The sequence below is a fragment of the Lactuca sativa genome, chromosome 4 (genome assembly GCF_002870075.4).
Source record: "Lactuca sativa cultivar Salinas chromosome 4, Lsat_Salinas_v11, whole genome shotgun sequence".
Classification (NCBI taxonomy): domain Eukaryota; kingdom Viridiplantae; phylum Streptophyta; class Magnoliopsida; order Asterales; family Asteraceae; genus Lactuca; species Lactuca sativa.
Genome location: NC_056626.2, coordinates 299,745,289 through 299,771,868, shown reverse-complemented (window position 1 = coordinate 299,771,868; position 26,580 = coordinate 299,745,289). Strand labels below are relative to the sequence as shown.

Sequence of the window (26,580 nt, the reverse complement as noted above, 5' to 3'; positions counted from 1 at the left end):
CAAATGCAAAATCATGGTGCAGGTGAACCTGAAAAACTTACCAGAAAGTTTGTTAGTGTCAGGTGTGGGAAATGCAACAATAAGGGTCATAACTCAAGGACGTGCAAGGGTCAAGGTGGGAATGCAGGAAGCAATGAAGGAGGGAATGCAGGAAGCAGTCAAGGAGGGAATGCATGATGCAGTCAAGGAGGGAATGGAGGTAGCAGTCAATGCAGGAATTAGTGTATTTTGTTTAAAAACTTATCTTTTGGTTTAGCACAACTTTTGTGCATTTGGATGTAATGGTTTAAAACTAGTTTGTTGTAATGGTTTTATTTTGGTCTTTTAGCCCTTTTGGTCATGAAACTAATGTCAACCTTTTGTCATTGTTGAAGAATGATGTTTATGGTTTATACCAACTGTTGGTTGTCATGTTTATGGAACACATTTATGGTTATAACAACTTTTTTCTGAAACAACAAATAAACATTAACATTAGGTGATAACTGCAATACATTGTCATTATATCCTTGAAAAGGGTACAAATTTCTGAAGTTGTCCAAAATAACCCTAAACTGATATTACATTATCAAATACCAAAAACTACCACATTCCCTTGTTACAATTTCATAAGACAAAAAACACCCAAAATTACATGCAACTACAGGGGTCCCTAATTGCTTATTACTAAATGAAAAGCACCCAAACCACCACAAATAGTAACCAACTTGCAAACAAACACATCTTCAATCTTGCCACTTGATAGTTTGCATTGTTGATATTCCTCAATAATCCGGGTATTATCAACATAGATCTTGCACACATGGGAGGATCAATCCATCCTAAGAATCGGCATCTGGAACCCTTCACGTAAAAAAATAAACCCTAAACATGAGGGTGATTTTCCAAAATGAGGGTAAGATAGCAAAATCGAACACTTACCTTTTGAGGGCAGGAAATAAACCTCCGACCAGGGTTTGCTAATGTCCAGGAGGTGCGAACCACCGCTTCCCTACCACAGAAACACATCACCATTTTAATTTTTGATCTCTAAGAAATTGTGAACACAGAGTAGGAAGAGTATGAAGCTCGTGAAGTTGAAGATGGAAGAGTGATGTAACTCTGCTTTTATTTTGAATAAGCTTGCAAAAAAGGTCCATGTAAGTGGAAAGACGAAAATACCCCGGTCTTTATTGCATGTAACGGAGCATATGGACGGAAGTTAGTGGGAGGGACCAAAAACAATGGAAAAATCCAATTTTGGACCAGTGGTGCATCAAAGTATCGTTTTGGACCAAAGTCACATAATTTTGCCAAACACGGGGACCATTTTTGCAATTTTGTCTGAATACTATATACACTGGAAATGTGTTTGGTTCCGACCTGCTTTTGTACACTTAGAGTTAGCATATTTGTTGAAGCCAAGATTGAGAGGATGATAGATTATATATTTGATTTTAAAAAGATAAAATTGCAAGAATGGTCCCTGTGGCTTGTCAAAATTTATCATTTTGGTCCAAAAAGTTTTGAACTAGCACCACGGATAGAAAACTTTGATTTTATTGTGAGGTTGGTCCAAAATTTTTAAAACTTTTTGTAATGATAGATTTTTCCTTGGTATTTCTCCTTTTCCATTTTTTAATTACTTTACCAATTTTCTAATTAAAAAGAAAAGACAAAAAGAAACCACCCCATCCCTACCCCCACCTAGGGCGGAGCATGAATTGGACGTTCGACAGCTAAAACGACAACGACAACTCTAGGGTTTTGCAAATCTTGAACAATTCGAACGGTTGTGTGTTTAATCATGTTCAAGTTTATAAGTGTGGTTTAAAAATCATATTAATGTCATTTTCTGGATTTTGTATATGAGAAGGCTAGAGTTTTACGGATCTAGTAATTAGTTCTTATGGTTTTATTAATATTGTAATGTAGTGTTCTTGTGGGTTTACAAATTACAAATTTGATTGTTATTATGGGTTTATAAATTTGATTCTTCTTGTTGGTTTAAAATCTGATTGTTCATGTGTTTTATTGATTAATCTAGAAAAACTTCATTTGAATTCATCAGATTTTTTCATACTCTCTTGTTCTTAGCTCGTGAGGATAGCGGTGGTGTTGAAAGGTGATGATGGTGATGATCCAATGGTGGTTTGGTGACTACTCCATGGGTGATCAATGGTGACTTGTTGTGGCAATTGTCTGCCAATGAAGTGAAGAGATTAAGTGGAAGAGGGTATAAATTGTTAGATAAGGGGTGAGTAGGTGTGGTAGTGGTGAGGTGATTTATTTTTGTTTTTTCTTTTTATTTAGAAAAATGGTAAAGTGATTTAAAAAATGGTAGAAGAGAAATACCAAGTGAAAATCCGTCATTATAAAAAATTTTGAAAATTTTTGGACAAAAATCGCAACAAAATCAAAGTTTTGGATCAGTAGTGCTATAAAATGTTTTGGACCAAATTGAAAATATAAATATTCGACAAACCACAAAGACCATTAGTCAAAATATGTTTGAAATTGGATATAGTAGAACAATGTGTCGGAACCACTATAAATTCGCTATACTCCTTATACTTTAGGGAAGTGATTTTTCCACGGTATATTTTTATACATCCACTGAATTAATAGTGCATTGACATATATACCCTTATTTTAATTTAGAGATATTGAAGAGAGAAAAAGATCTAAAAGATTTGTTTCCATTTTCCAACCACGACGCACAGGACGGTCCTTCCTCCTTCTCCTTCGACGCTTCAATCTTCAGCCGGAAATCCGCTACTTCTGGGAAGTGGTCTTGATTCTTGGTTCTATTAAAAGATCATGATCATATTTAGTCTCTGATTCTCTATGTATGCCTATATGGGATTGATATCAAATATTATTGATCTAAGTTACATCACAATAGTTGAGGAATTTGAAATTCAATAATTGAGTTCAATATCCTTTTACCTATGAATAATGAGAAATTTACATATCAAAATAAAGTGAAACCACGTTCATGGTGAAGCTTGATAGTTAGATTTCTTTTAATCTATCATTCTTTTTACTATAGCAGGGGGCGACTTTATTAAATTCTTGGTGAAGCCTTCTTTTTTTTGGTTCAGTTCTTCCTCCTCTCTCTTTTTTTTTTTTTTTTTTTTTAATTCAAGACTTCATTGTTTCATGCTCTTTGCTGTAATTCTCACCATATGCATGTGAACGATTTTAAATATAAATCTTATAAAAAATCAATAAAATTCAAGGTACTTAGCTTAGCGTCAGTGAATTATGAACATCTTCACTTCTCTTTTTCTCATTCTCAAAAGAGGTCGCCGAAATTCTCTCCCGGAAACAAAACCGGTACCTACGCCAGCAGTGGAGGTGGTGGTCACCGTGGAGGCTGACAGTGAAGCTAGTCGTCTCTATGGTAGCTCTGAAGAAGGAAATGATTGATAAAAACAGAGAGAGAGGTTAAAAGGGCGATGTAATTGTGAATGAGGGGAGTTAGCCGGATATTTTTTAACATAATTACTCAGGTAAAATCATCTGCCCAAAAAAAATTAATAATAATAGACTACAATTTAAACGAGGGCATAGTTGTCATACCACTTATAATTTCAATGGATTTATCAAAATCTTCAGTGGAAGAATCAGCTCCCCTATACTTTAACATATAATTCAAAATGTTTATCTTATTGAATTGTCATTTTTGAAATTATAATGGAAATTGCAATAAGAATCACAAAAAGTTGATGTTTATGTATCAGTGTAAGGGTTGGGGAATCATTTCTTCCGTCTTTTTGTCGTATAGTCTCCATCAATTATTTTTCTCTCATTTCCATTTTTTTTCAAACCTACTATCCAAAGAACCTATTTTTAATTAAAAAATGACAATTGAATAAATTATCCCTCCCATTTTTAATTAAAAAAAAACATTAAAACATTTAATAAATTATAAATTAAATATACAATAATTAGAAGAATAAAAAAAATCCTAAAACGATAATGAAAATCTAGAGAGATTTCTAAAACTATCATCCACAAACTCATGCTATTTGTTGCTTGCGAGCAAGCACCGCATTCAACTGCCCTCCGGTCAAATGGTCAATGGTCATACAGTTAAGAAAAATGCAAATCTTTATCAAATTGTTTTTCATTCATCAAAGAAATGTGGAGTATTGGGAATGTAAACTGGATTTGGATCTTGTTGGTAAGGACTATAACTTGGGGGTAGTCTTGAGAGAGTGGAAATTGGTTATAGGTTTGTTGGGGTGGAAATTGTTGTTGAGTATTATCTGCAATTTGGGTTTCAAGATTTTTTTTTTTGAAACGGCGAACAAATTATGCAGAAGCCTACTGTAGCGACCGAAAAATCCAACCAATTTAAAATTTTCAAAAACAACCCGATTCCATTAAATTATTACAAAAAGGTTTTCAATACAAATCATTTAGAGTATTCCCAGAATCACATTACTACAAAATCATGAGGAGCGGTACGATCACGCCTTCGCCTTGCCACGGTCTCCTGACGTACCTGAAAAACATAAAACCACAACTGTAAGCCCGAAAGCTTAGTGAGATATCCCCAAAATACCAACCACATATACCATACACGCATAACATGCCATACATGTCCGATCACAGAACAGCCATGCACTTCGGGTCTACTGTGTGACTGGTCCGCCGCACCGGCCAACAGTCCACCTGGTCCACACTCCAAGTCTATCCATATACCTCGAGTCTGCAGTGTGATTGGTCCGCCCGCACCGGGCCTTCAATCCACCTGGTCCAGTCTCTGAGTCTACAGTATGACTGGTCCGCCCGCACCGGGCCTTCAGTCGGCCTGGTCCACTCTCCGAGCCTCGGCACGTCTGGTCCGCCCTCTTGGGGCTTGCAGCCTATCCGGACCGCTCGCTGGGCCTTCGGAACAACCGGTCCGCCATGGGTATCTTGGCCTACAACACAAAGCAGGACCCGCCTCAACCCAACTCCAGTCCAAACAACCATGTGCACATAAACATACAATCATATAGCAATTCACAGTCAACAAGCCGATCAACAGATCACATAACATATCATCATCCTAACCAGGATATCGACCTAACCGATCACTAGCATAGCATCACCCTACTTCTCAGGATACCGATCTCAACCAAGTCTCTATCATATACCATCCTAGCTACCAGGATGCAAACATATCAAAGCAATAACATAACAACAAATACCCGGATCTCAATCCGATAAGGGCCGGCCTTGGTGCCTTAGACCCTGTTGATATAGTGAGGATAACTCACCTCGAAACTGTCGGCTGAAAGGATAAGATCCCGCTACTCCAAACTCTGATACGAACTCCTCCACTGGACACCAAAACACTTAACTCAATAAATACCCTTAATTACCAAAATACCCCTGGAAGACAACTGGTCAACCCTTGGACAAGGTCAAAGTCAACCCATGACTGACCCTACTCGCCGAGTCAACTCGATGACTCGCCGAGTCCCCAAGCTCAGAATTTCCTTCAATCCGCGACCTAACTCGCCGAGTCACCCCGAGACTCGCCGAGTCCAACAACTCCGAGTCCACTCGCACACAACTCACCGAGTCATCTCTTGACTCACCGATTCTCGACTCAACCAGAAAATATTGGGACTCTTCGACAAGACTCGCCGAGTCCAAGAACAGACTCGCCGAGTCTAAGGCTATCCTCAACCTACTCGCCGAGTTGTTTTTACAACTCGCCGAGTTCCAGGCCATCTTCATCCAACTCGTCGAGTTGTTCTTCCAACTCACCGAGTTGTTCTTCCAACTCGCCTTCAAGCAACTCATCGAGTCTACCCATGTGACTCGCCGAGTACCACCGGTCTGAATCCATACAAAAGCATTCCAGGCCATGCAATTGATCCACAACATAGCTCTAGCCTCCTACAACCCATCCATCACGTAAAGTGGCAAACTTTACGTGAATCCATAGAGATCTAGTCCTTTTACACTTTAGGGCTAGGGTTTGGGACATGATGACTTCACTAAACACTCAAACACAGGGACTTTAATGCACTCTAGACCTTCTCCATTCCAGATCTGAGGTAGCAACCTCAGATCTAACCTCCAAACTCCAAAACATACCAAGATGAGCTCCCATAAACCCCAAAATGAAGAATCTATATGAGTAACAGCCCAAGAACGAGATAATACCTCAAAAGAACGCCCCAACAGCAATGAAACTCGAATCCAAGCAAAGCCCCTTGCTCCAAGCCTCCTACCCCTCAAGATTTCCTCAACAATTGCTTCTCCAAGCTTCCAAATGCAACTAGATCCACTCACACAAGAAGGTTAGGGTTTCTAGACTTGAGGATGAGTAAAGAGGCTGGGGGAATGGATGTTATGTTCTTTATATAGGGCTCAACCCCGAGAATTAGGGTTTTCTCCACTCAGCGCCTACTCGCCGAGTCCAGCCTCGGACTCGCCGAGTCGGCCACTTAACACGCGACCAAATCGCGACCCTACTCGCCGAGTCCACCCATGGACTCGCCGAGTTCCTTTTTTCACTTTACTCTTTTAGCCCTTCAACTCTATTCTTGATATTTTAGGATGTTACAATTCTCCCCCACTTACTTTAGGCTTCGTCCTCGAAGCCTACAACAACTCAACTCCAAAAATACTCCCACAACGCGCCACCTGGCCTTAACCAGACCAGGTCCCTCAAGGCATAACCAACGAAACTCGAACTCACTTCCTCTTTCCTTGCGGTGTCCTGACCACCGTCTCAAGCCGGGCACCGGCTGTACCCTCTAATAATCACACTCAACAACTGAGAATTACCCATGATGTATCACTGCTCCAAATCTCAACAATCACTCGACCCATATGAGCTAGAAAACCATGAACCACCGGATCCCCGATCCGAATCCCACTCTATCCACTCCATGCTGATAGAAGGACCCATTCTTCAATCTCAGAGCAACTCCCACAAGTTCTCTTCTTGCAATCACACGCACATGCTGCACCAACCCTCGCACTCTCGGGTTAGGAAAACCCGACACACTGACGACATCTCCAACATCCCCAGGAGGAACCACCACTACATACACAACTCCTTACTCATAATCAAGCTGGGAGTCCCAGACTCCATCCTGAGACTCTTGGCTCTACACCCGCAGAGTCCTTTCCGCGTCCTCAACAGACATCCCATCATGATGTCATCCCATACCACCACCACAATCACGCTGCCCAATGACCACTGTCAGACCACTTCGATCATAACTCTACACTGCCGCTTTCACTTTCGTGAATTTACTCTTCCTCTCGGAGCTACACTCCTCTCTCCCTCTTTCCTTACCAAGGAAATCCACTTGGCTGCCTTGTCACCACGACAAGTGCCACGGTGCTCACCCAACGCTGCACCACCCCTTTATAGCATAACCGCTATCCATGCAACACACATGCTCTGAATCTGCTCGCAAGGACTCTCGAGTCCATGCACCAACTCCACTTAATCAAGATCAATACCCGGGGCCAGACCTTCTGATGCTAACACATCGCAACATACTCAGTCCATCTCCTCAACCGGACTAACATACCTGCAGATTCTTCAGCATGACTGGTTCGCCTTACCAGGCCTTCAGCCAATCTGGACCACTCTCAGAACCTTCAGCCAATCTGGACCGCCCTCCCGGGCCTTCATCCTGGCTGAACCGTTTTCCGAGCCTTCGGCCTGACTGGTACGCCTACCCGCCTTCAGTCTATCCGGACCGCTCAACTAACATTCATCATTCCGAGCTATCTCTCTTGGAAATCCTCCCATGCATACTGTTCTAGCCCTTTAAGGGTTCCGAACTCTATCTCAATCGCACATGCTCGATCCCTGTAACAACCCGAAATTTCTGTATCAATTATTGTAACTCTTTCGTAGTCCAATTCGCGAAACCAATCGTCATTCCAAATTCGATTTCCGATCTTCCGTATAAGTAAGTAATTTATTAGTACACATTTAAAATGACTTAATGGGTGTCTTAATACATTTAGAAATCATTTTAACACCCAAATTTAGTGATTGGAATATTTCTAGAAATTACCGTATCGGGTTACGGTAACTCAATCGGGTACGACCAAAAGCCTCGTCTAACGCCGGTATCGGGTAGAATTCCTCCGTGTCCAAAACTTAAACACTATATAAACATGTTTAAGACTCCATTTGAAGCCTTTGGCCAATTTCTCACTAAACTTTCACAACCTCTCTCCACAACCCAAAATCAAGGTCCAAAACAAAGAATTAAGGCTTGAAATCAAAGAGGTAACACCCCTAACTTGTTATTCAACCTCTTTAGCCTTCATTTTTGTGTTTAATTTGTGATTTGAGACCAAGAACATGAGTTTACGGCCAAGGAACTAGCTTGGGCAGTAAACTCCTACCAATGGGGTTTTTAAAGCCCTAAAACCCCTCCTAAGCAATGTTGGACAGTAGATATGGCTTAATGACTTAATGGAAAGGACTTATAACATTTGAAACATTAATTTTGAGCCATTTGAAGGAGTTTACGTCCAAGGCATAAGCTTGGGCCGTAAACTCATATTTATGGGGTTTTTGAGCCAAATAACCCTTCCAAATCATAGTTGGGACTTAGATATGACCTTAAGGCTTGCTAAACTAGACTTGGAACACCTTAAACATGATTTATGGGGGACAAAAGTGAGTTTACGGCCAAGTCATATTCTTAGGCCGTAAACTCCACTTAAAAGGGGGATTTAGTGCCTTTAAACATGTCCAAATGCCTTGAAACTCAACCAATGGCCTTGTGGTAAAATCTAGATGCATCTAAAAATAGTTTAAGGGTTTGAAACATATCAAAAGTATCATTTACAAGAGTTTACGGCCTAGGAGCATACCCTTGGCCGTAAACTCATAAAACCATGTTAATGATGCATCAAATACACTCAAATGACTTGTATAAATTTCTAGAATCACATGTGATTGTTTTAAGCATCAAAAACTATCTTTTTCATGGGTAAAGGAGAGTTTACGGCCTTAGAACATACCTCTAGGCCGTAAACTCCAATAAATGTGTTAAATGATGTTCTAAATTCATAACAAGGCTTGGAAAATTAGTTAGAATCACATGTGATTGTCCTATGAAGCTCAAATCAATTTTCCTAGGCCATAGGTGAGTTTACGGCCGTAAACTCTTATGGGGTGGCCGTAAACTCCCTTTTAAGTGTTATAATTTCATTCAATTAATTCCAAGGCATTTTAGAAATCCATTCCAACAATCCCCATGTCCATTTAAACCATTTAAACACCCAAAACCACACCCACATGAGTTTACGGCCATAAACTCATGTAGGTGTGTGTTCAATGGTTGTAAACTCTTTTAAATGTTTACTTTTGGAGAGTAAACTCAAGTCCAAAGTCCTTAGTGCCATTACATGTCCGAAGATGTCACCCGGGTCACTCCAAACGCTCGTTTTGAGGTGTTTAACCTCATTGGAGTGTAATGTTCCATATGATTAGTGAATGTATCCCTAATTGTATATATATGGACATTATTGCATTTTACATAGGGACATCGCGAGTAATCAAACCCCGAATCAACGTCTAGTATCCAAAACCGACACGTTTCCGAGTCCGGTGAGTTCATACCCCTACCTTTTTCACTGCTTTTCACTGTTTTCAGGGGGGGGGGGGGGGAACACAAGCAAAGTACAAGGGTTTTCTTGTACTCAAAAACTTATTTTCGTATGTGTGTGTTTCACATTCCATATGCTTTTAATACTGATATACGTAATTGATAACCAATAGAACATACAACTCACTTAAACATTTATTTGTGAAATGGATTTTATAAACAGTTATGTTTTGTATATTTCACAAATGGTTTCCACATTTTATCAGTTAAAAGCATGACATTATAACACATGAACAATATAATTCGTACATTGTCTTGTCCTCGGTAACATTCCACCGAGATACGCGAATGGAGGACTATCCTATTATTACTAGTAAATTTGTTATTCCGTATGATTGGAGACACGTCCTCGGCGAACACTCCACAGAGATACGCGAGTGGAGGACTACACCCGTAACCAGAATCTCTGGGATTTAGAGAGCGTGACTTGAGTGTATAGATCTATACGGGGCTGACTACCCCACACCTGGCTGCTAGCTACAGCCGAACCGAAATGGTTCAAGGGTGACGAAAGTCATAAGTATGTGGACGACTTATTGCCACAGGTTTTAGTCTATTGTATGGTTATGGAACTCGCAATTAGGATAACAGAGATTTACTTATAGTAATAATGAATCACTTTATACATCTTTTACATCTTTCACATCTTCCACATCTTTCACATACTGTAATCAACATTCAGGAAAGTACGGGACTCTCCTGGGGAGAACATGGAAACCAATCACAATTACATCTTTTACATCTTTAACATCGTTTACATTTGAAACCAACATGCAGGAAAGCATGGGGTTTTTCTGGGTATCACTTACCTAACTAGAAAGAGTAACAAACTGGATAACATTACATTTTTTTTACAATTGTAACATACAATAAGAAAGTATGGGACTTTCTTGGTAACACATGATAAGTAAACAGAACAGTTTAACCAGTCAGATAACCAACTATACATTTTCACATGAATTAACATATTTTCAGTGTACAAACTTAATATACCTTACATTTGTGAAACAATAACCAACTATTAAGAAAATATGGGATTTTCTTGGTGCATATAACATTTCAGAAACAGAAAGGAAGCTCAAATCATGTTCACAAACAAAAACCGCTTATGAACTCACCAGCTTTATGCTGATTTTCAAACCGCTTGTGTTCTCAGGTCAGCGTTAGAACAGGTATTCGAAGATTTCTTTTGATCAGAAGACGGAGTACATGAAGATCCGTTTCATTTTGTCTATATATACTATGTATCACAATTGTACAAACCTTATTTTTGGAACCACTGTAAAACTTTATTATGTAATGTAATGGTTGTTTTACTTTACTTACTATGTGCATTAGATTTGATACTCAACGTGGAGTCAACCCCGGAAATGTTTCCGCCTTCGGTTTTCGGGGTGTGACAATCCCGGCCTGATCCCAGGCCCTCCACAATCGAATGCCCTAGGTCTGTATCCCGCCCCGCATGCCTGCCACTTACTCATACCAGCCTATACTCTTGACTGACAGAACCACTGCTGAAACCCAAGCAGCTAATCAACCTCTCATGTCCATCGACCTTCCGGAGAATTCCCAATTCTCCCCCACTTATAGCACTGACTATCAATCACCGGTCGCCATCACCGACCTCGCTAAACAACCTTACACAACACAATTACTTACACGCGAATTGCGTCCCGCAAGCACGAGCAACCTTCACAAAAGCACATATCAACGTTGATCAACCCGAGCTCGAAAGAAACTCAATCTGCAGCTAACCACTCCTTAGAAGACAATACTATCCAATCCTCAAATCGGACGCCAGATTACCACTAAGATACCCCCAAGAAAAATAACCAACGAAATTTGCAATACTAAACCCAACCATACCATATCCCACAAAGAACAACGAATACCACACCGAAGCCACACAAATAGACTAGCAGATAACAATACTCCATAATAATCACATATAATGAAGACATCAAGAAAGAAACATACCCGCAGTTGCATCCGACACTGCTCTGACCTCCTCTGTAGTAAGCTGAAAAGCACGACCATGAGCCCTTGGGGGCTCCGCTCCACCCTGACCTCCACCCGTGATCCTCAAAGTGACCGGTGCTGGAGCCTACACCGGTCCTGCACAATCTGTGGACAGTTGACTCTCAAGTGTCCAACCTGATGACAATGATAACAAATCCTCAAATCCCGAGCCTGCGCTGACTGTCGACAATCCCTCGCATAGTGCCCCTCCTTTCCGCACTTGCGGCATGCGCCACTGGACCTACAAACTCCGGTGTGACCCCTCCCACACTTCCCACAAGTGTGACTAGTCTGCTCTCCTACCCTGGAATCAACGGTCTTCGACCGTTTCGGCGCCGGCTGCAACTGCACTTGAGCCTGCCTCAACTCACGCAACTGCAACTCAATCTCTAACTCACGCCGCCTGGCGGCCTCCTGCAACTCCAACAAGGTCTCGCACCTCTGCGTAGACACAAACTGTCTGATATCTCTCTTGAGCATACTCAGATATCGGGACATCTGAGCCTGCTCCAAAGCGAACTCAGGGCAAAACATCGCCCTCTCAGTGAACATCCTGGTGATCTCCGTCACCGACTCCAAACCCTGCTTCAGCTTAAGAAACTTCTGAGCCAATCTTTCCCTCTCGACTCGCGGAATATAACGAGTGCTGAACATTTCTCTGAACTAATCCCACGAAACCGCAACCCTCTGCGCATCCGAATATGACCCCGTGGTCAATCTCCACCAATCCTTTGCCCCGAGCCTCAACAGGTGCAGAGCACACCTCACCCTCTGATCAGCAGGGCATGAACACGTGAAGAAACACCCCTCCACGTCCGATAATCATCTTATAACAACAATCGGGTCCTGAACTCCATCAAAGGTGGGAGGCTTCATATTATCGAAGTCCCGATACTGAAAACCCCGACCAACTCCTCCCCCTGCCGCTGCTATAGCCGCTATAGCCGCCGCGACAGCCGTCTCTGTGAGAGCTGCATAGCGCTCATCAAAGTACTCGATCATGGCGGTCTTGATCGACCCAAACAGTTCCGGCAACTCGGCCCGGAACAACGTAGCAACCTCATCCTGTAGGATCTCACGAATCCTCGCATCCAACTCGCACATGCTCATCTGACCAATAACCTCGGGCGACACTGACCCGTCCGGTACTCCCTCTCCTGCTCCCGATCCTGACCCGGATCCACTCCTAGCATGCATCGGAATCTCCATACTGAAAAGAACACCACAAAATCTCAGATACGTCCCACTATCCCGGGAACCAACTCTCAACCCAACCCTAGGGGTCATGGTTTCCCTAATACGCGTACGGGTCTTGTGCTTCCAGTAGTACGGGCCCATACTACCTTCCATACCTACCCATATTTGTATGAAGTACTACCACAATGCCCTAGAGAAAACATACAATCAAGCGCTCAACCCTCACCTCTAGAGGAACACTGGAAATCTCCCACAAGGAAACCCTAGGCTACAGGCATCACAAATCAGGCAGCATTAACATGAAATCCTTAAGATCCCTAGCCTAGCACCAGCATGCTGTTCTAACAAAGCTCAAAACAATTATCATGCATTGGTATTTTGGGGTTACTTACTGGCTCCGGCTGATCGTACCTCCGCGTCCTCCTTTACTCGTTTTGAAAACCATTTTAATTTCTCTTTTGAAAACTCTCCTCGATTTGAGACTGGAGTCACACGAGTGTTCCTCTAATTCACTCAAACCAAGGCTTTGATACCAACTTGTAACGACCGAAAAATCCAACCAATTTAAATTTTTCAAAAACAACCCGATTCCATTAAATTATTACAAAAAGGTTTTCAATACAAATCATTTAGAGTATTCCCATAATCACATTACTACAAAATCATGAGGAGCGGTACGATCACGCCTTCGCCTTGCCACGGTCTCCTGACGTACCTGAAAAACATAAAACCACAACTGTAAGCCCGAAAGCTTAGTGAGATATCCCCAAAATACCAACCACATATACCATAGACGCATAACATGCCATACATGTCCGATCACAGAACAGCCATGCACTTCGGGTCTACTGTGTGACTGGTCCGCCGCACCGGCCAACAGTCCACCTGGTCCACACTCCAAGTCTATCCATATACCTCGAGTCTGCAGTGTGATTGGTCCGCCCGCACCGGGCCTTCAATCCACCTGGTCCACTCTCTGAGTCTACAGTATGACTGGTCCGCCCGCACCGGGCCTTCAGTCGGCCTGGTCCACTCTCCGAGCCTCGGCACGTCTGGTCCGCCCTCTTGGGGCTTGCAGCCTATCCGGACCGCTCGCTGGGCCTTCGGAACAACCGGTCCGCCATGGGTATCTTGGCCTACAACACAAAGCAGGACTCGCCTCAACCCAACTCCAGTCCAAACAACCATGTGTACATAAACATACAATCATATAGCAATTCACAGTCAACAAGCCGATCAACAGATCACATAACATATCATCATCCTAACCAGGATACCGACCTAACCGGTCACTAGCATAGCATCACCCTACTTCTCAGGATACCGATCTCAACCAAGTCTCTATCATATACCATCCTAGCTACCAGGATGCAAACATATCAAAGCAATAACATAGCAACAAATACCCGGATCTCAATCCGATAAGGGCCGGCCTTGGTGCCTTAGACGCTGTTGATATAGTGAGGATAACTCACCTCGAAACTGCCGTCTGAGAGGATAAGATCCCGCTGCTCCAAACTCTGATACGAACTCCTCCACTGGACACCAAAACACTCAACTCAATAAATACCCTTAATTACCAAAATACCCTAGGAAGACAACTGGTCAACCCTTGGACAAGGTCAAAGTCAACCCCTGACTGACCCTACTCGCCGAGTCAACCCGATGACTCGCCGAGTCCCCAAGCTCAGAATTTCCTTCAATCCGCGACCTAACTCGCCGAGTCACCCCGAGACTCGCCGAGTCCAACAACTCCGAGTCCACTCGCACACAACTCACCGAGTCATCCCTTGACTCACCGATTCTCGACTCAACCAGAAAATATTGGGACTCTTCGACAAGACTCGCCGAGTCTAAGGCTATCCTCAACCTACTCGCTGAGTTGTTTTTACAACTCGGCGAGTTCCAGGCCATCTTCATCCAACTCGCCGAGTTGTTCTTCCAACTCGCCTTCAAGCAACTCGTCGAGTCTACCCATGTGACTCGCTGAGTACCACCGGTCTGAATCCATACAAAAGCATTCCAGGCCATGCAATTGATCCACAACATAGATCTAGCCTCCTACAACCCATCCATCACGTAAAGTGGCAAACTTTACGTGAATCCATAGAGATCTAGGCCTTTTACACTTTAGGGCTAGGGTTTGGGACATGATGACTTCACTAAACACTCAAACACAGGGACTTTAATGCACTCTAGACCTTCTCCATTCCAGATCTGAGGTAGCAACCTTAGATCTAACCTCCAAACTCCAAAACATACCAAGATGAGCTCCCATAAACCCCAAAATGAAGAATCTATATGAGTAACATCCCAAGAACGAGATAATACCTCAAAAGAACGCCCCAACAGCAATGAAACTCGAATCCAAGCAAAGCCCCTTGCTCCAAGCCTCCTACCCCTCAAGATTTCCTCAACAATTGCTTCTCCAAGCTTCCAAATGCAACTAGATCCACTCACACACGAAGGTTAGGGTTTCTGGACTTGAGGATGAGTAAAGAGGCTGGGGGAATGGATGTTATGTTCTTTATATAGGGCTCAACCCCGAGAATTAGGGTTTTCTCCACTCAGCGCCTACTCGCCGAGTCCAGCCTCGGACTCGCCGAGTCGGCCACTTAACACGCGACCAAATCGCGACCCTACTCGCCGAGTCCACCCATGGACTCGCCGAGTTCCTTTTTTCACTTTACTCTTTTAGCTCTTCAACTCTACTCTTGATATTTCGGGATGTTACACCTACTCACAATATTTTAGTGAGCACCTCAGGTTCAAGCTTATTTACAAGGCAAACCTAACGTTGATAGGGATTTCCACAGAACAAATTCCCCACATGTCGTACCATAAGAGGTAGTTTAATGGAAGCGAACTCCAAACTTCACGCCCCACATGGTATAAAACGCGGTGTATCAACCTAGCTATGCTAGATATTACTTGCGGGTTTCGGGAATTGACATTGACATTTGAGTTTTTGGTTTCCATTCGACAGTTTCTTCTTGGAATCCATTTCGATTGAATTTGAGAAAACGGGAATTAATGGAAGAGAGTAGAAGGAAATAAATTTTTTTTTTTGAATTATGGCCGTTGTGCAATAACTTCAATAAACCTACACAATCTCACCATTCAACCCACTTACTGTCTGGCGCCGGCACATATTTTCCAGCCAAAAAATCCCCACTTCATTTAGCCTAATGTAATAACCTCTTTTTTATAAAGCTTGGCACAACTTATTTTTTAACTCTCCCCTAGAATAAAAGGTTATTGTATATTGAATTTCTGTTCATTTTATCCCCTTCTCTCAACAATATTTTAATGTCATCCCATTACCCTAATTAACTTTTAAGTCTTTAATATTTTTAATTTATTTGATTTTTTTCATTAAATATAGAAAATAAAAATGCATATTTTTATAAAGAAAAACATAGTTAAAAAGGATAGATAAAAATCATTGAAAATAATTTGAGGATAAATATACAAAATAAAAATGAATATTTTCCACCTATATTGTACTGTTTTTATAGGGTTCAAAGTTAACACAAGTAATATCCTTCTTAAAAGCGACAGTTTGGATGAGGAAGGCTTCATAACACATTTCCAATAGATAAGAATAATTATTTAATTGTTAAAGAAGAAAGTAAAAAGTCGTAATAAATAACTTAAAAAATAAGTTTCTGCCCGTAATCACAAGAAAAAAGAAACATTCCCATTTCCCAATATCACTTACACTACGTGAAATGACAGTTTTACGACTTGGTTTGAAATATTTAAAGAGATATCGCGGGTGGGGGTTTAAGAGTGACGATAGCTTTCTTAATTCTGTCAACAGCGGTTTGAAGGGTGGAGAGAGATGTTGCATAAGAGATCCGGATGCAATTGTCATCCCCAAATGCAACTCCCGGGACAAGGACAACCTGGGTTCATTTAAATGCAACAAATAGCAACCTACTTTCATTAATTTATTCATCTAAACAATTATAGAATTGCATTTTCATACTTTCAATTTTTCTTATTAGGACATTTATCCAATTATATCATTGAAAATTGATTTGTATAGGAAGAAATGAAGTAGAATGCTTCAATAAATGTATGTATGTATGATGGTATTTCTTGCATTATTTAAAGCCTAAAATATTACCTGACATTTTTGCAGCAAATACCGACATAGTGACTCTGAATCCTTAATCAAACCAAAATCATCAACCTCCATGCCATAGTAATAGCTCAAATCAAGAAAGATGTAGAAAGCACCCTGTAAACCAAACCACGAATATTACAAAGTTGTGTTTTATATGCGTGTCATTCTAACTGGTTGAAACATGACACATAATTTGTATAAGTTGATGCATAAATTGGTAAGAAAATGAAAGGGTTAATTTCACTATTTAGCCACCATCTATTGTCATTTTTTTGTTTTAGTCCCTAATTGTTTAGTAAGCCTATGTGGTGTAAAGTTCCCGATAATAAATGCAATCAATCTTTTTTCAAAAGATTATTACAACTAAAATTAAATTAGAAAAGTTTATTTACCACATGCGCATTAAGTTTACCTGAGGTTCAGATATTTTGACACCATTTAATTCCCTGAAAGCTTTGACCAAAAAATCTCGGCGTTCACGAAATGCTTTGACCATTTGTGAAACAGCTTCTCCACCTGCGTATCCCATTCCTAAAGCAGCGACAGCCGCTTTTTGAGATATGCTACTCGCACCTGAAGTTGACTGAGTCAACAAAGAAGAGGGACTAAATTGACTCGTTATATGAAAGGGCAAAATAGTCATTTATCGGGTAGTATATTCTATTCCATTAAGGCTAGATGTCAAACAACACATAATGAAAACAACAAGGGGTAGTATATTTAGCATCACTTGTAGAAAAAAGGTTAACAATCATTTACTCATATTTCAGTCCATAAAAGAAAATTCATAGTCAATATAACACTTCTAGACAGAAGGGTAAAATGGTCATTTACCCTCCTCCTCCTTCAGCCGGTTGCCAAAAAGGAAACGTTCTTTGTTCATACTTCACTCCAAAACGAAACAAATTTTATTTGGACTACGCTTCTAGACATAACTACATAAGGGTAAAATGGTCATTTACTCACATTCAGTAAAAAATTAACCTTTGTTCATACAACACTTCCTCCAAACATAAGGGTAAAATGGTTTTTTACTATCATTTAGTTCAAAAAAGAACCAGTCTTTGATCACACAACACTAAGGGTAAAATAGTCATTTGCTCTCATTTGTTCCAAAAAAGAACTTCATGAAAACAATCTTGATCATGTTTCCGAAAGAGAAATGGAAAATTTCACATGTGAAACACACATACACACACACACAATAAGAAAATTAATTAGAACGAGACGATGTATGTACCTGACTTTGAATTTTTCCAGTGGCAGCAACAAAATGTTTAGGACCAGCAATATATCCAAGTCTCCATCCAGTCATTGCAAAAGCCTACAACAAATAAATATGCACACTACTCTTATACATATCATTAGACATTAATTAATAAAGAATGTCCAATGAATGACTAAAGAAAAATACAGCTTTTCAGTGCATTAATTTATATAGAAAAGGGAATTGTGAATGCAAATATAAATAGCATATTTATACCTTAGAGAACCCATTGACTGTTAGTGTCCGTTCCCACATGCCAGGCAAAGATGCAAAGCTCGTGTGGACAGCTGGCGAAAATATTATGTGCTCATAAGTTTCATCAGAAACCACCTGAACATCAACAAAACCAACATCAATCAGATCATGTTTACATTACTTAAACATTGTTTTTCAAACAAATTAAATCTGTCCAAGGAATTGGATTTTTGAAAGAATCGTAACCTTGTCCACGTGTTAATGCAAATAAATTTCAATTTTTTATGTATGCTTATAGATTTTTGTTTATTGTAAGTGTATATAAATTGAACTTTTTATTTAGGGGTAATCACAATAAAGATCAAAATGACATGGTGTATTTAAAAAATTGTCCACCTTACAAAATGATCAAATCATATGGGTCCTATTGCAAACTGTGAAAATGCTTTTTTGATGGTCCCCACTATAATATATGAATTATTATTCATATAATATTTTTCCCGAATTTCTTTGAAGTTTTTTTTTTTTTTTTTTTTTTTTGTGTGTGTGTGTGGTGGTAGAGAGAAAGCAATTTCGAAATTCACATCGGTTCCTTTGCGAAATAAATGGTTATTTTGTTGAAAGGGTAAGTCATTTTTTTAATGGAACATACCATCTTGGTCATTGTTGTGACTTTCCTAAGGGTATTTCGGTCTTTTAATAATTAAAAGATAAAGAAGAAAACAAATGAAACATGGAAGTTGAAGATTCCGACAAGAATTTGATTCAATCCACCAAAACAAACACGAGAGGGAATCTTGAGTTCCAATTCCATGAGATTCCAATAACTACACACGCCAAAGCCAAGAGAGTGATTACCAAAAGTCTTGGATGCTTTGCAACAACTCGAGCAATTTCTTCTAGAAGCTTCCTAGGATAAACTGCCCCTGTTGGGTTACATGGAGAACAAAGAATTAGCAGTCTTGACTTCTGAGTAAGCTTAGATTCTAGAAGCTTCGGATCTAACAGAAAATTTTCAGAGATGCTTGCAGGAATAATCACAGGTGTTGCATCAGCCAACCTTGCCAATTCAGGGTAACTTACCCAAAATGGAGCTGGAATTATAACCTGAAAAATCAAGAAACATTGTTAAACAATCCCAAAAATCTATTTATAGAAATCATAATTCATAAATTTATACTCAGACCTCGTCTCCTGGGGAACAAACAGCAAGAACTGCTTGTAGTGTACTCTGTTTTGCCCCATTACTAACCACAATTTCATCAGGTGTGTAAGAAATATGATTCTCCTCTACAACAAGAAATAAAAGAAAAATATTTAAGGAATCATTAACATTTATATCTGAAAACTCAAAAGGATTCAAATTACATTTGATCTTACCTTTCAATTTCTTGCATATTGCTGTTCGTAGTTCAAGGGTACCTGCATTAGATGTATACCTTGTGTAACCTTCACGAATTGCATTTATTCCAGCCTATTTACAAAGAAACGTAAATACAGATTTTAACAACTATAGCAATGAAAAAGAGTGGATTGAATTGACGAAATAATCGACAGATTTATATCATGAAATCAGCAGCTACCTCAGCGATAACAGCGGGGGTGTCAAAATCGGATTCTCCGGTAGCTAAGCGAATGACAGGAACACCGGCTTCTAGAAGTGCAGCTGTTTCGTCAATTAGGGCCACTGTTTTTGAAGGATTTACGGAATTGACCCTAGGGCCCAGACTGGTATCAAGCTTCATTTGGTCAGAGTAGCATTCTGTTACTAATTTGGAGTAGTTTTGTTTTCGTCGCCGTCTTCTAGTCTCCAAAGATCTATTACAGAATACAAATAGAACCGAAATGAACACATTGTGGTGTAATCGTAAGAAGCATAAACAGGTTGCAGTAGTATGATACTAAATCTAACATCATATGGGAATTTTAGACGCTATTTTGGTGAATCATGATATCAAATTGATAAATGATGCCCTTAAGGTTCCTATTTCAAGCAAAGATCTCATCTCTTTCAGGAAGGTGGGATTACGACTATGATTTTGGAGCCATAAATTCCAAATCACAAGCATAAATTCAAAGTTTAGACTGATGATTCAGTTCAGTGGTGAACTGATTTTGTTACTTACAACCGAAAATCTGTATCCGATGATTAAACTTGCTGAAATCACAAAACAAATATCAATTGAAGCAAAAATACAACAGTATCAAGTGAGTAGTAATAGGAAGAAACTTACTTGATTGACAGATTGGCGTTGAGGTGAGAAGAGAAGGAAATTGTTGTATATTTGGTGATCCTCTGGGAATCGAAACCGGGGACGAGAAGCTCATCATTCACGGATTTAGTGGTGCGTGTTGAAAAAATGGGAGAGATTTGAGCAGCCATGTATATTTGAATTTAGGTGGTTTGATTTTTGAATCAGAACATGAAGCATCAAGCATGCACAAATTTTGAAGAATATGAAAAAAAAAATTATTAATTATTTATAAGTAATCTGCCATTGCCATTGTATTCCACGTCAATTTATTATTTAATTTGATTATTTTACATCTAAAGTTTGGATATGTTTATGGATAATATTTTTATAAATTATAATAATACAATGATTAGGTATTTGTTTGTCGAGTGATGTGTTTTTAGTAATTTTTTGAATTTTTTTTTACACATGTATCCCGTCTATTTCACTCTCAATCTTCTTTTTCTTGAGTAAGATTATGTATTTTTTTTATTATCAGTTAATATTAATATTATATAAACCAATTAGTTATTTAAACACACATGATAACTAATAGTATTTATTTATAGTTATTTAATGTTATAAAAAATATAAATATAAATAAGTTAAAGTTATATATATTTTTTCATAAATATATAATAATACAATGATTAGGTATTTGTTTGTCGAGTGATGTGTTTTTAGTAATTTTTTGATTTTTTGTATAATTTTATATAATCATTATAAATTTTATATTTCACATAGTTAATATCAATAAATATTTAATAAAAAGTCAAAAGTGTTTGGTGTGGGTGCTCCCCTTATGGAAATCTCGAATTGGTCTGCCCCTCTTGGATGTGAACCATCATCGCTTTCATTTACTTGGGTATCCCTGTTGGTGAGAATATGAATAAAAAGAATGCATGGAGGCCGATCCAAGTTGTCTACGTGGAAAGCGAAAGCATTGAGCTTTGGTGGTAGAGTAACACTTGCAAAGGCATTGTTGGGCAATCTCCCAACATATTTTATGTCTATATTTGTAATCCCAAATGACGTGCTTGACACACTTGAAAAAAATTAGGAGGAAATTCATTTGGTGTAGAAAGTATAATAAAAAAAAGTATTTATTAGGTCAAATGGGATAAGATTATAGCACCAAAGAAGGTAGGAGACATTGGGCTTGGGTCCATTAAAGCTACCAATATTTCTTTGTTAGCCAAATGGATGTGGCATTTGAAAGCGGATGAATCCTCTATGTGGTCCAAAGTAATTCGAAGTATCCATAATCTAGAAGGGAGGCATTGGTCTGTTTTCGCTAACAGATCCAACACTGGGGTGTGGAAAATATTATAAAAACACAAAATCGCTATATGCAATATAACATTGAACCAAAGGAAATTGTGTCATGGAATTCAACAGATCGATGTTGGGAATCTGACTTTGTAAGAGATAGTAGGTTTATGGTCTGCATGTTACGGGAGAGAATATAATTAGCGGGATATATCGTCAACGACAGAACATTTGTTTGGGATAAGTTGATTCCCTTTTAAGATTCTATGTTTCATCTGGAGAGCAAAATTCGATAGAATTCCATCTGCTGTGGAATTAAAAACAGGGGTATTATAATTCCAAATACTATGTGTGGTGTATGCAATTCAGAGGAGGAGACATGTGAACATATTTTGTTAACTTGTCCTGTGGCAAAGGAAATAATGGATTCGATAATGGTGTGGAGGGAGATTAGATGTGACAGATTTCTTTCGGTGGATAATATGCTCCTGTTCATCTCACGGTGGTCGAAGTGTAAATATAAAAGAAGAATGCTCAATGCAATATTATGTGGAGCTTTATGGTTCATATGGATGGATAGGAACAAAAGGATTTTTGAAAAAATTCCAATAGTTTCTGCGAACACGGTGGAAAGAATAAAAGCAACAACATTCATATGGTGCAAGCATAGATGTTCATTCAAAAAAATGGATTGAAGAGTTTGGAATATTAGTCCTTTCCTTTGTCTGTAATCGTTTTCAATTTTCCTGTTGTTCTTCGTTTTCTTTTGTATTGTTTGTTTGTTCTCCACATCTTCTTGATGTGGTTATTTTTATAATATTTGCCGTTTTCCAAAAAAAAAAGGTAAATAAGAAATAATTGAAAGAAGGGATTAAATGTAGAAAACAAAAAAATTATCCCCTCCAATAGCATTAAATGACAATTCATATGATTTAGAATTTGATTCATATGTCATACACATTCTCAGCAAAATAAATTACAATTCATAATAATCTTAATTAAATATTATCTTTTAATTATAAGCATATATAATACTTAACAATATCGATTATAATTATTATAATAAAGATGTGAATTTAAGATTAATAATAACAACGTCTAATTAGACAATTTTTGTTGCAGACTTGTAAGTAAGATCGATTATATTGGGCTGGACTTATTGGGTCAATTTTGATTCTTGTCAATGATTTAGACTCTATGTACTATCCAAATGACACGGCCTATATAGAAAACTGAAGCCGAATAGCCGACAACGAGGAGCTTCTCGTCGCTCCATTGCAATCGGAAACATCTTCTATCTCGATTCTCGCAGATTGCTCTCATCTCCCTTGAGTCGCTCATCATTTGCTTATAGTAATCCAGAAATTCCGTTATTTCAGGTTAGTTTCTTCATTCATTTGATCGTTCCATCTAAAACTAGGGTTTCTACTTTGTTTAATTTGATGTAACCGGTTAGTTGTTCGAATTTCTATTAACTTTTGAGCTTTCGGTTCGCCCCTTGCGATTTGCACGTTGTTGGAATGAATTTTTTGAGCTCAGTAAGATAAGAAGAAAATTATCGTCTTCTTTATGAACAGTAGCAGAAACAGAGCTTTCATGCTTAAATAAACAACCACCAGATTTATACAATTTGTTGTTAGGATCCGAATCAATGCCAGAAATCGGAATCATTGTTGTTGCTCTTATTTGAACATACAGATCCATCTAAAGCCCCAAAACCGAAAACCCACCACTAATGTTCATCCTCTTATAAGAAGCTTGCAGCTATAGACCAAAAAAGATGAAGCATTCGAGTTACCTGACATACAAATGCAAACAAATGTATGTTTCTTATAATAAAGGAGCAGGGCAGCTTTCTTATGAGACTTATCTGCTCTGTGTGTGTGTGATTTTTGAATTCAGAGAGCTATTGCTTTCTGAAAAAAAGATGTTTTCTCTAAAAACTGCTGATTTTAGCCCTTACCACTTTAATCCATTGCCCAATCCGACCCAACTGCCCATTTTGCCACCTCTAATCATCCTCATCTTCATCTTCTCTCAGCTGCTATCTTTGCTCATAAACTATCCGTATAGCTAATTTTATAGTTATCTAGAGACCTTAGACACCAACATATGATTAACATCGTAAAGATACAATGGTAATGTAAAGGTATTACTTTTCTTGATTCTACAAAATGTCACCCTCAAAATTAATTATGTTGAATAGAATTTTTTTTTATGAATGAGATAATGTATGTTTCTTCTCTAGTCACTAGGGACTTGGGTAGTCTTGGCTTTCCTTATTCTGTTTGCTAATTTAAGGAATCCATATGCATTTTAGATAATATTTTCTTGAATTTAGCATACACAAAAGGTTAGAGTTGCATCAACTGAATTTCTTTGCTTCCATTACTTTTTAGGGCTTTCATTTAAAAAATGGGCAGTAGATTGGGAAGAAGAGTTGTTAACTTTGCCAATATCCCAATAAAGCTTCTCATGCCCTCTTCTTTTTCAAACATTACCGAAATCGCCCTCAAAACCATCCCCTCTGCTTCAAAGGTACACAAACATTACTTTTTTTGAATAACATTTTCAGCATATTCTGTTGTATGTTTTTGTTACCTTTTATAATTCCAATTTTAGATTGAAATCAAGAGAGTTTTGGAATCATTATACGGATTTGAAGTGGACGAGGTTCGAACCCTAAACATGGATGGAAAGAAGAAGAAAAGAGGTGGAGTTTTGATTGCTAAACCTGATTACAAAAAAGCATATGTTACTTTAAGAAACCCTCTTTCAATATCCCCTGATTTATACCCTATTCGTGTAATCCAAGAGGAAAAGAAGAACATGATGAGCAAACAGGCTAAATCAAGCATTGTTGAAGGCGATGAAACAAAGAAGACACATTGGCTTGATGGTGGTGGGGTTAAGAAACAGACTGGTTATGGCGGTAGGGAGCGGCGGGGAGTGGAGGACCGCCGGAGGGGTGGCGGTGGCACTGATAGCACCGCCGGGACGTCCAAGTTTCCGTGGACTGCCATGCGGTCTACCGCTAGATAGGCTTTTGATGTTGGTGGGTTCGTTGAATAATATGCATTCTAGGTGTTTGATGAAATGTCTGGGTGAAAAGTTATCATTAGACTTTGTTTTTGTTTGTTTGTTTTGAAATTATTCAACAAGGGAAGGGCTCAAACTTTCATTTCATTTTTTTAGATTATGTTTGTTTTGTGTGAATGGAGTCAAAGCACAAAGATTATAACTTTTTACAACAAAACCCAAATATCATATGGATAGGGTAAAAGTTACAAAATTTTATTTTCTCTAGCAAAAGATGTGAATGTCCTTCTCATCTTGTCATAAAAAATAGATTTAGAAAGTTTGACACGTTAGTTTAGTCATGTTATGTGTAACGAATGCAACTTTATTCATTTTGAATGTCAATATACAAAATAGATTTAGAAAGTTTGACACGTTAGTTTAGTCATGTTATGTGTAACGAATGCAACTTTATTCATTTTGAATGTCAATATACGATAGATAGCCATAAATGGTTGTGTTCATCAAACAAAGATTCTCAAAAATTTAGAGTGGTGAAGATGCATTAGCTTCTAACGATTGTAAAGTTGGTTAGCATGTCTAAATGCAAAGCATGGGAGAAGTCAATGGGTTAAATATATTGTGAGGAGTTTTGATTGACATGGAAGAAAAGAAGCCATTATATCACGTAAAGGTTCCATGAACTTTGTTCATCCTTGATTGAAGGGGAAAATAAAGAGCAAGCTGTGATTTTTTTTTTTTTTTTTTTTTTTTTTTTTTTTTTTTTTTTTTTTTTTTTAAATACGAGTCATTATTTACCTATAGTTGCTTGCAAATGCTTACATGGACGCTATTTATTGAGGTGGTGCAAAAGTTGCGAATGATGTTTGACATTAGCAAAATTTAGTTCTCTTTTTATTTTTTGATTTTACAGATCGATTAATTTCCATTCCTACAATGAACGCTTTACCAGTAAACAAGCATAAAGTTTAGAAACAAATGAAACCTTAAGGCAAAATAGGTAATTTTTCAGTTTTGTCCATTGATGTTGCTAACACTCCTTTGTCATCTTAATCCAAGTGTATGTCACTATCACTATTGAAAGAGCCCATTTCGTGATGGGGTTGATGTCAAAGATGAGCATAAGAAGCAAGTGTTTTAGCATGTGTTTAACATAATTATGTCTAGTAATGGGGCGGTTGAGTTTGGATAATAATTAAATAATGAATTGTGAACATGTAGCTAGCAACTACTTGCATTATTTGGAACCAAAGCAAACCGGCCAACTACCTAAACCGAACCGTAAGGATGTGAGTGAAAGACCCTCCTTGATACTTTCATGAATTATATACCTCATTACTTCAAAACATGCTACTTGCATATTCATAAAAACAATATTTTACATTCATAAAGAGGTTACAAACTATTGGATACAAACCGACTATTACAAAGTGTTATATATTACATAACTACCCAGGATATTATAATTTATATAAACATAAATTGAAGTACAAAAAGTACTATTACAAACTATTCTAAATCTTCGAACAGTATACGATCATACTGATTACTTATCTCCTGCAATTGTTAAATATTGATAGGGTAAGCGGT

General features: G+C 38.7%; 2 protein-coding genes across 3 annotated transcripts; one reads left to right on the top strand and one right to left on the bottom strand.

The window, feature by feature from the left end:
• Positions 1–10,445: 10,445 nt before the first annotated feature.
• LOC111876627 (bifunctional aspartate aminotransferase and glutamate/aspartate-prephenate aminotransferase) lies at positions 10,446–20,872 on the bottom strand. Of its 2 annotated transcripts, none has more exons than XM_052770604.1 (10): positions 20,683–20,872; positions 20,032–20,266; positions 19,829–19,922; positions 19,635–19,738; positions 19,307–19,555; positions 18,470–18,583; positions 18,227–18,310; positions 17,399–17,569; positions 16,987–17,100; positions 10,446–13,569 (listed from the first exon to the last, which is right to left on the bottom strand). In XM_052770604.1, the coding sequence occupies exons 1-10, from the start codon at positions 20,829–20,831 to the stop codon at positions 13,501–13,503; spliced, it is 1,383 nt and encodes a 460-aa protein (XP_052626564.1). In that variant the 5' UTR covers positions 20,832–20,872; the 3' UTR covers positions 10,446–13,500. The 2 variants fall into 2 exon arrangements, with proteins under 2 accessions (XP_052626564.1, XP_023728940.1); XM_023873172.3 differs by lacking the exon at positions 10,446–13,569 and adding an exon at positions 16,416–16,762.
• A 2,301-nt stretch (positions 20,873–23,173) lies between these two features.
• On the top strand, positions 23,174–25,137 carry LOC111876628 (uncharacterized). Its single transcript, XM_023873173.3, has 3 exons — positions 23,174–23,330; positions 24,351–24,489; positions 24,574–25,137. The coding sequence occupies exons 2-3, from the start codon at positions 24,367–24,369 to the stop codon at positions 24,991–24,993; spliced, it is 543 nt and encodes a 180-aa protein (XP_023728941.2). The 5' UTR covers positions 23,174–23,330; positions 24,351–24,366; the 3' UTR covers positions 24,994–25,137.
• The last annotated feature ends 1,443 nt before the right edge of the window (positions 25,138–26,580 follow it).

Coding starts and splice junctions, on each gene's coding strand:
- LOC111876627 (XM_023873172.3), bottom strand. CDS start 20,831: ATGGCTGCTCAAATCTCTCCCATTTTTTCAACACGCACCACTAAATCC. Junction 20,267..20,682: donor AACGCCAATCTGTCAATCAA/GTAAGTTTCTTC, acceptor ATTCTGTAATAG/ATCTTTGGAGACTAGAAGAC. Junction 18,311..18,469: donor CAGTCAATGGGTTCTCTAAG/GTATAAATATGC, acceptor TATTTGTTGTAG/GCTTTTGCAATGACTGGATG.
- LOC111876628 (XM_023873173.3), top strand. CDS start 24,367: ATGGGCAGTAGATTGGGAAGAAGAGTTGTTAACTTTGCCAATATCCCA. Junction 24,490..24,573: donor CCATCCCCTCTGCTTCAAAG/GTACACAAACAT, acceptor TTCCAATTTTAG/ATTGAAATCAAGAGAGTTTT.